The sequence below is a fragment of the Daucus carota genome, chromosome 5, assembly GCF_001625215.2.
Source record: "Daucus carota subsp. sativus chromosome 5, DH1 v3.0, whole genome shotgun sequence".
NCBI classification, from domain to species: domain Eukaryota; kingdom Viridiplantae; phylum Streptophyta; class Magnoliopsida; order Apiales; family Apiaceae; genus Daucus; species Daucus carota.
This window is the reverse complement of record NC_030385.2, coordinates 5,078,860-5,089,247: the sequence shown is the minus strand read 5'-3', so window position 1 is coordinate 5,089,247 and position 10,388 is coordinate 5,078,860. Positions and strand designations below refer to the sequence as shown.

The 10,388-nt window shown below is 29.3% G+C and overlaps 1 protein-coding gene across 2 annotated transcripts; it reads left to right on the top strand.

Moving 5' to 3' along the window:
- The first annotated feature begins 2,417 nt into the window (after positions 1 to 2,417).
- On the top strand, positions 2,418 to 4,132 carry LOC108221942 (thiosulfate sulfurtransferase 18). Of its 2 annotated transcripts, none has more exons than XM_064092811.1 (6): positions 2,418 to 2,683; positions 2,805 to 2,894; positions 3,007 to 3,090; positions 3,186 to 3,252; positions 3,342 to 3,395; positions 3,824 to 4,132. In XM_064092811.1, the coding sequence occupies exons 1-6, from the start codon at positions 2,637 to 2,639 to the stop codon at positions 3,938 to 3,940; spliced, it is 459 nt and encodes a 152-aa protein (XP_063948881.1). In that variant the 5' UTR covers positions 2,418 to 2,636; the 3' UTR covers positions 3,941 to 4,132. The 2 variants fall into 2 exon arrangements, with proteins under 2 accessions (XP_063948881.1, XP_017251297.1); XM_017395808.2 differs by having other exon boundaries at positions 2,486 to 2,683; positions 3,007 to 3,086; positions 3,182 to 3,252.
- Positions 4,133 to 10,388: the final 6,256 nt, after the last annotated feature.

The following is a 10,388-nucleotide window of genomic DNA, read 5'->3' as shown; positions in this document are numbered from 1 at the left end:
GCGCCAGCCTATGCCTTGCAACATCAACACCAGTGACAGTGCCAAAACTACCCGAGGAAGTCCAATATCATACATGGCTAGCAGCTAAAAATGACCCACAATTGGGAACACATTCTTAATTGTACACGTAGAAACTCAAGAAGAGACTAATCATTTTATCACAAAAGTATAAAGAATTTAATTACAAAAAGTCAAATGATTCAACTGCAAGATCGCTTGATGCAGATTGTTTTTTATACAGTCTTTCACTACTTAATACTGAATAGGTAACTGTTGAATATGAGAAGCGAGTTGGATTCAGATCTGAGCAATAAGATCCATATCAATGGATGAAACAGGACATTTTCATTTAATGACTACGGATAACGTATCTCAACTCACAAAATTTGTTTCTTAAGAATTAGAAAGTGGGAAAAACAAGCAAGAACCACATCCCATAATCATCACATAATTTTCCTAATCTAGATAAACTAAAATTTTGTGTTCTAAATACTTTATCATTAATTTTCTTCATAAAAGAAAACAGTTCAAGGTCTTTGATTCTATAAAAACCAGTTAAAGACGCATAGCCCAAAATTCAACCGCACCTCCAGATGCTGCATCACTCTCATATCTGCTTTCTTCAAAAGAAAAAGAGGAATGCAGATAACAACATTTAGTTTGTACCAAAAGATTGAACAAATAAATTATAGACGAAGATGTACAGAAGAAACAGATTTTGAAAAGAAAATCCAATTATCATTCATCAAAGTGACTTGTTCATCAAACAGATCAAATAGCTACTAAATGAGATAATATACGGAAATGACATCAAGAACAAGGAAAAACAGAACCTGAATATGATGATAACTTGGTGGAAAGTGCATGAACACGCAAGTAGAGGACAACAGAAAGATGAGGTTCCTCTAGAAGTTTTGCTTCATTGAAACATTTGCTTCCATAATGCCACAAGTTACAACATTATCAAGAACTCTTTTGAAATATTGACCAAAATGAGCATAGTTCAGCAGTAATCTTTAATAAACACCTTTCCATCTGGATACAACATAATTAAGGTGGAAGAGGATAACTACTAAGTAAACCCTCTAATTTCTGAAGCTTGCATTTAGTTTTAGCTTCAATATCTTCCAGATAAGCCTCACAATCACAGCCAGGTTTCAACACTAATAAAGGTCAAAACTTTACCTTGGCAAATTAATAAAATAGAGCACATCCATACAAAAATAAAGCATTAAAAGAAAGTAGAAAAGTAAAAAATTGTAGTCACAACTTACAAAAGAATCAGATGTAAGTACCTTGTATAAGGTGAAGTGGAATTAGTGGCAGTCTAAATGGAGGAATCCAATCCATTTTTGTCAAGAAAATCAAGAATCTTTTCTAGCAAATTCAGGTTTGAAGTTGTTTTTTGTCCATGGTATCATTCATATCCTAGATTCCTAATATTTGATTTATACAGTCATCCACAAACCAGAACCCCACAAAAATCCAATATCTGATTTTCTTTAACAATTAGCAGTCCCCAGATTAGGCTGAAAGTTTCAGCTTTGCTACTGGGTTTACTTTGTTTAATAAAAAATTACTGATCACACCAAAGCATGAAAATATTATAGCAGCCAAAGATTGAGGACTAGGTACTGTGCATACATTTCACTCTTGTTTTTATTAGTATTTGATTTAATTTAGAATTTTTTTAATTTTATTCTAGGATTTTTTTTGAAATTTAATTTATTTTAGAATTGTATATTTCTGTATAAACATGTACAGTTAAAATCTATGATTTGAATTAAAATTCTGAATAAAATAAATTCCTTTTGATAGGAATGGGATATGGTACTTCTCTTGACAAAAGTTGAAATGCTTAACTTGCTGGGTTCATGAGCTTATTGTGTTTGATATTCAGAGAAATACGATTTGTAAGCAACACTATGCCGATATTCTAAAACTTCAAGGTATTAGAATATGACCCGCTATTTATAAGAAGCTTATATTTTAATAGGTACTTCACTTTAGTATAACATTTTATTGCTTCCGTATTATAATTACCTAACATGAGTTTTTTAAGGTGTTTGAATATGACCTGATTAGTCTACCTAACATGAGTTTTTTAAGGTGTGTGAATATGACCTGACCACAGAAGTACTTGTATTTTAACAGGTCCTGCAGCTTTCGTGCCAGAAATAAATTGTGATTGGAGCAAGTCTCTGGCAAGTGATAACAAATTTCACAGCATATGCATTGGTTGATGCTTTTCCTGTGCTTTTGAAATTTAGTTAATCAGGTCTTTATCACTCAAACTGGAATCCAACCCGAAGACGCACCATTATCTCATGCTTCCTACCTCAAATCTACACGTAAATGCGCATTGCTAGATCTGTATATTTAATCGCCACTATAAAGTATCAGCTCATTGTATATGACATGGAACCCAACTTGTTTGGAAAAGATGATAGGACACCATACCTTGATTAGGCCACATATACCAGAGCAGTGGAAAGCCCATATTATCCACACATCAAAAGCTAACACACTTGTACTATAAAACAGTACTCTGTGATTAAATAAAACCATTCATTTTTAACAGCTCCTTGTTTCTTATTTCGTCGAAAACCATCAAACAGCCCATCTTATCTGCTGCAATGCCTGAAATTCAGCTCCCCGCTGCAAACATTGACTCCCGCCCCAGGTATATCAATACTGCAGACTGCAGACTTGTATTGATATGTGAATTGCCACCGCAACAAAATTATTTTAGCTATGGGTGTTTTCTTAAGTAGTTTTGTTGTAATTTTGCTTCTATCCTCTAGTTCATACTCAGAAGTCCAAGTTGTCACCATCGATGTCCATGCAACTAAAGACCTCATGAATTCTAGCAATCATCGGTATCTTGATGTCAGGCAAGCTAATTAACGAGAGGCCTTCACCTTTTCTACACATTCTTTTCTTCTACTTTAAATTTTTCAATCATTAGAAATTTTTAATGCTTATAAATTGTTTTGTTCTGCTTAGAACTGAGGAAGAATTCAAGAATGGCCACGTGGACGTAAAGAATATCGTTAACATTCCTTTTATGTTTGAAACCCCCAAAGGCGAGTGTCGATTCAATTTAGTTATAAGCCAACCTTGGCATTGCATTTGAAGTACTTATATGATTCTTTACAAATTCCTGCAATTTTTGCCACAGGCAGGGTGAAGAATCCCAATTTTGTGGAACAAGTTTTATCGACATTCAAAAGGGATGATATTCTTATAGTGGTATGTTAAAACTAATATGATAGTTAAGGAATTTTCATTTTCTTTTTGCAGATAATTATTAAGAGTAGAATTTAACAAGTAATATGCAGGGGTGTCAAAGTGGCATAAGATCTGTTTATGCAAGCATTGATCTTCTTAAATCTGTAAGTTTATGATTACTTCCGCGTTTACTCTGTCGATTCATCTATTTACTTGGGATTTCATGGGTAACAGCTTAATCTAAATGCATATAGCTGTTTATCCGAACAGATTATTATCATTCTTCTCATTGTCTTCCGCTTTTAGTTCTTCTCTTCTTCATTTTTTCAGCTTGAAAATTTTCTATTTTTTTCTAAAAATGAAAGCATTTCAACTATATTTTGAAACTAGACAAAAAAAAAATAATTCAAAATGTGGGCTATTTTATGAAGAGATAGTTTCTACATGTTGGAGAGGTAACAAGGCGTCTCTGTTGTATCGAGTCTCTACGTGGGACATACTGAATATGTTTGGTTTGATTTAGTTTTAGGGGTGCCTGCATTAGTTTCGGGTCTTGAAGAACCATATATATAAGTTTGAATCAAAATTGCAGGAATTCAAGCAAGTGTACAACATGGGAGGTGGATACCGTGGCTGGGTTGACAACAAGTTAGCCGTGAAGATACCAGAACTAGAACCTGAATCCGAAGCCAAAGAAGAAGAGCTCTAATACCTTTCTGTATTATATGTGCATGAAAAAATAAGAATGTCACTATATAATAATAGAAGAAATGTGGAAATGGCTTCATGATTACCGGTTGATAATTTTAGCATCGGTGTTGCTTCAACTCCATACTTCTGCTCTGCAGACAAGTTTATAAAATTAATGGACAAAGCTCTGTGATGACCTTATTCATTGCTATATAGTATTGGCAAATATAAACCTACTTTTCTGGAATATTGAATCCCCACCTCCCTATCATTTATAACCACTTTGTTCAACCACTTTTCAAAACTAACCAGTTTTTTTTCAAGCTTTCAAAACTAATCAATCTAATGAAAAATGGCGACCCAAACCATTTCAAAAAAACCAATAAGGGGCGCCCTTTGAAAGGGCGACCCATGCTGAGCCATATGGGGCGCCATTCCAAAGGGCGACCCCTACGGGGTTTTTTCCCTCTCCCACGGGTCGCCCGTGGCAAAGGCGACCCTAGGGAAGGGTTTTTTAATTTTTTTTTTATGAATATATATTTAATTTAACGGTTATATAATATAAAATATATAATGTAAATAATATATATATATAAATTAAAGATTGAAATATATATATATATATATATATATATATATATATATATATATAGGGTCGAGTTCCAAGTCGAGTTCTAAAGTAATGTCGAGTTTCCGAAGCATGTTGTATTGTATGATGGTGTTGAATATGTATTGTAATGTATCTTTTAAATATTCTATATCATTTTGCACGATGTTTTTCTATTCTTTAGTGTCGAATTGATATAATTATATTTAATTTTAGTAGATCATTCTATACTAAAAAAATCATGTCTATTTTTTCTATATTAAGTAAAATAATTTTTTTCTATATCATGTCTAATAATAGACTTATACAACAAATTTAGATCTTAAATTATAAAACACATGATCAAATAATAGTATTTATTTAAAAATAATTAAAAAAACAATAATTAAACACACCGAGACCGTGAACAATAAAGAACTGCAAAAAGACCTCAAAAACAATACTTATACAAGGAAATAAGGAAGTGTCCTACGAAATGGGAACTGCAAAACTACAACGTTACAAAGGAATTTATTTAAAACTACTCCTAAAAACTCTCCATGCCACGATCCACACAAACGTGACACAGCTGTATCGACTCCTAAGTTCAGATTAATACCCAAGAGAGAAAAGCATATATTATTGATTTTAATTGTTTAGGACATTTACTTACATTCCAAAAATGATACAAAATTTATATATATTGATTGATCCGTTATAAAATGGTATACCAGTAAAGAGATTTGGATTGATTGATCCTTGATAGCATGGTATCTAGCTATTAATTTTCTTTGAATCTGATTTTCCAAGACTATCCTTCTGAGGTAAAAATGGAAATGTCTTTAATTATTATTAATTGATAGCTGAAATTTCTTAGCCCTTAGATCATAATTAAATCGATGGATACAGATGTGGTCTCCCAATTCTCTCGATAAATAAGGGTCTCTTTTGAACCTCCCCATATATATATATATATATATATATATATATATATATATATATATATATATATTATAAATAATAAATAATATTTTAATATTTTCATTTAAATATTTAAATGCCGTCAATTATTTTGGTTGTTTGTCCATTTGAAAACTATTCTCCACTTTTATCTATACATTTTGATAAAACAAATATTATTTATGTTCAAATTAAAAATTTATGAGTGGTAGTGCAACGTCCGGGTGAAATGTGAATTACATCTAACTCCATATTATTTTATAGAAAATTGCAATTTATAATTTAATAATACATTTTCATTTCTACAAACAAAACATGAAAACATTGATTTTTTGACATAGCTAAATCTTTGATTTTATTCAACCCCCTTTACAGTATCTCATAATTAATATTTTATAAATATCATGGTTTACTGTTTCATTGTCTCAATATTCAACTTTAAGTATTTCATAAAATATTAATAGTAGGTTGTCTAATAATCTATCGAAAAAGTTAGTCGGTCATTACGTTATGCATTGACATGTAATAATTATTTAATTTGAAATTTGATATGTAACTTAACTATTCTGCAGATCCAAAAATATGATATCGTATTTTATTTTTTTTGTTCAAATTTTGTTACTAATAAAATTATTTGCATCCACCATTGTCGATCGAACAAAAATTGTTCAAGGATGAACCATTTTTTTAGAATGATGATTTTATAATTCTTCAAAATATATTATTTCACTTTAACAAGCCACTTAAATAAAAAAATTATAAGAATTATTACATACATTCATGTCGATTTTCTCACTTGTTCTATTTATAATTTATTAATATTTCTTCTATGTTTCTTCTTAATTTTAAAATCTTGATAGTTTGAAAATTTTATCAAGATGGATATAAAAAATCATGATAAAATGATATTTTTTATTCTTTCTTATCAATATTGACTTAATCTTAGTTATAAGATAACTTTTATTATGATTATATAGCACATATTATATCACATTGATATTTATTAGCATTACAATAGGGTTTTCCTTGACAACACCAAACCCACTTTCCTCCTGATAATCGCGGCAAGCAATATCCAGCTTTTAAGTTGTCAAAACCAGCAACTTCATTAACATGACCTCTTAAAATTTCATTTTCACCATATTGAGGTGTGCGTAATTCTTCGTTCACGGTACCTGTATCATGGAAGAAAATATAATAATAAAATTATCTTCAACACTAGATAATGAAATAATATTGTAATTATAAAAAATATGCTCCAAATATATTTGAAAATTAAATGATGTCTTGTTTTGAAATATTTGAAAAATTATACATTAATAATATATGTTTAATCCTGTAAACTAGAATACGTATACACATGTATATGTAATGATATTCTATTATAGATTTCACAAAAAACTAGAGGTATGCTCGTAAATCACTATATAATCAATATATAGAACATAGATGTGAAGTTGAATGAATATATGAAGCATTTATACTTGCACGATAATTGAAACATAAAAAACTTTGATGTACTTACAATTATGAAAAGATATGTTACAAAGAAGAACAACGAATATAAGGCCTAGATAATTTTTTGTTAAATTGGCCATGTGGAGAGGTTTTGTATTATTAAGAAAAATAACTCACAATGATTTGCTTGAATGATAATGGGCGAGTTATATGATTTATAGAGGATTGAAGGAGGATTTAAATAGAAGATATTTATTTTGAGAATTCAATATCAATTCTAAAATATCCAGATTTGATTGCATAAATCATGGTTGATATTGAAATAAATTTTGTACAAGATATTGCACACAATGTATTTAATAGCTCATTCATAAATCATGGTTGATATTGAAATAAATTTTGTACAAGATATTGCACACATGTATTTAATAGCTCACTCATTCATAAATCATGGTTGATATTGAAATAAATTTTATACAAGATATTGCACACAATGTATTTAATAGCTCATTCATAAATCATGGTTGATATTGAAATAAATTTTGTACAAGATATTGCACACAATGTATTTAATAGCTCACTCATTCATAAATCATGGTTGATATTGAAATAAATTTTGTACAAGATATTGCACACATGTATTTAATAGCTCATTCATAATATCCACAAAATCTTTTAAAGACACAAAATCTAATTTGATTTTTCATATTTACACTATATTATAATAAGTCGACACGAGTATAATTTGTAGTACAAAATGTTAAATATATTTTTTAAATAGATATAAAAATATCAACTTTTTACAAATTATTTACAAAAATACTATAGAGTTGAATTTTTTTTTAATAAAAAATACCATTTTTTGTAAATTATTTACAAAAATACGACTTGCAACTTCTACAATCTCATTTGCAAAATTTCCCTATTTGAAAAAATTCAAAATAAAAAAACTCTCCCTTTACAACTATAAGTCTACAGCACATGGTCCCTCAACTCTTACATCATTAAAAAGCTTTTAATAATTTTTAATACTGAAAATACTTGTGATATATTATAAACAAAAACTTCATCATTTTTTTGAAAGAGAAATATGAATAATATTTTAGATTACCAATTTTATTAATGTGTATACTTTCTTTTTTATGAATATAAAATCTTGAGAATTTAAGAAAAATCTACCAACAAGGATATAAGAAATAATAGTAATTTAAAATTTCATTATTATTTCATATGAATATTGACCTAAAACTATATCACATTATTTGTATAAAAACTTTTATCACAATTATATACTACATACTATATCACATTGATATTTATCAGGGCTACAAAAGTTTTTTCCTTGACAACACCAAATCCAGTTTCCCCCCGAAAATCGTGGCAAACAATATCCAGCTTTTAAGTTGTTAGAAGCTGCATTGGCCTGGCCTTTGATGCTCGAAATTTTGTTTTCACCGTATTGAACCATGCCCAGTCCTTCATTCACCGCACCTATATCATAGATATAGAAAAATATATTATAACAAAATTATTTATGTACATTAAAAAATAAAATAAAATAAATATATAAAATACACTGCAAATACATTAAATTGAACGACATTAATTTTTTAAATAATTCTTGAACATCTGAAAAATAATACATCAATAGTAAATGTAATGACATTGAGTTATACTTTATGTGAGAAATTTAAAAATATAGAGGTAAATCAATATACAAGAGACATACATACATACATACATACATACACACATACATGTCTATGTGTGTAACTCTGTGTGTGTGTAAGATGGAGCATTATATTTGCACATTAATTTAAAATAAAAATGTTGAATATACTTACAATCACGAAAAGGTAATTTAGAAACAAGAATAATGAATATAAGACTGAGGCAAATATTTATTGAATTGGCCATATGGAGCGTTTTTTATTATAAAAATAAAAATCCTGAAAGAATAGCTTGAATGATAATGGATGAGTTACATTGTTTATATAGGACAAACGAAAGACTCAAATAGGAAAAATATATATTTTGAAATTCGATATGTAACTCTTGATAACATAAATCTTTGTTGATGTTGGAAAGTGTGTTTTACAAGATGTTGTAAACAATGTTTTTAGAAATATATGGAATAAATATAAATGCATTGTATAGTTGGGTTTGTAAAATATATTACAAGATAAAACTTTTAATTTACTGTTTATGAATTTTCATTTCAGGTAACAAAACGTGATAATTTGATTTTTAAAATATATCAAAAAAACTGTATTTTTGATATTAACATTGAACATGAAAAAAAGGAGAATATTTTTAATGAATTTTAGAGGAAAGAAATCATCCATTACTAACATAATATATACATTTACTCATTATTGCACGCATATATTTCTTTGCTAAATTTGTTATAGGCCATTTACTATAATCACACAAGTTTAATTATTCTCACTATTAATTAGTACAAAATACATAAATAGTTGATAGCCAACGCACAACTCATGTAGTTTAATTTTAAGGAATGAATAAGATTTTTGATCACCTATTCATTCCGCAAACCTATGAATGGATGTGCATGATATAATGCCAAATTATAAATATTCTAAGTTAATGGATTCCCACAAGTGAAATAAAGATCAATGATTGAATTTAAAGAATCGAAGAAGGAAGAATAAATCCTATCAACTAGGTGTGAGCGTAATTATCTCATCAAACCGATCCAATTCGGCCAATCTTAACCGTAAAACCGAATTTTTCAGTATTTTAATGGTCTAGTTTGGTTTCGGTAAATAATTAGAACATCAAAAAGTTTCTGTTTGGATTCGGTTTTCAGTTTCAAACCGAGCAAAAACATTCCAAGGAGCACGTGACGGCTACGGAGAAGATCGAGACCGAGTTTCATAGTTTTTACTTTTGTAATTCTTCGAAGTAGGCGTAACTTTGGATGCTCATTCGGATTTGTTTCGCAACTCTTGTTTTACTCTTTTGATATTGTCTAGACTATTCAGTACCATGTTTACTCTTATTCTCATGATGATGAGAAGTTCGATTATGAACTAATCATTATCGTGGGATTCTAGCGGATTTATATATGGATTTCAGTAGTTGATTTGCCTTAATTAATTGTGTGATGAATGTTTGATTTCTTCGTATTGGTTGTGCTTATTCTTCTTGGATGCGTAGCTAACATCTAAGTTGTGTGTTAATCTTTATTGAAGTGACAATGGATATATTGATTTAGAACTTGCCATGCGAATATAGGATTATGTATTCGATATACATGATTAGTGGTGTGATTTTAACCATCTTGCCTCGCCCTATGTAATCTTGATAGATAACTTGTTCTTCAACCGTTATGTTTTCAAATCTTATAGACATATAGGGTAAAGCATAATTGGTGTCTGTTTACCTTCTATCTTAATTGTGGATGTGAAACAGTATGGTGCACGTATATTGAAAGATAACG

What these genes read in the sequence shown, in the direction of transcription:
- LOC108221942 (XM_064092811.1), top strand. Translation starts at nt 2,637, where the DNA reads ATGCCTGAAATTCAGCTCCCCGCTGCAAACATTGACTCCCGCCCCAG. An exon ending in CATCGGTATCTTGATGTCAG is followed by an intron (nt 2,895 to 3,006) that starts GCAAGCTAATTA and finishes TGTTCTGCTTAG; the next exon opens with AACTGAGGAAGAATTCAAGA. An exon ending in TTTGAAACCCCCAAAGGCGA is followed by an intron (nt 3,091 to 3,185) that starts GTGTCGATTCAA and finishes TGCCACAGGCAG; the next exon opens with GGTGAAGAATCCCAATTTTG.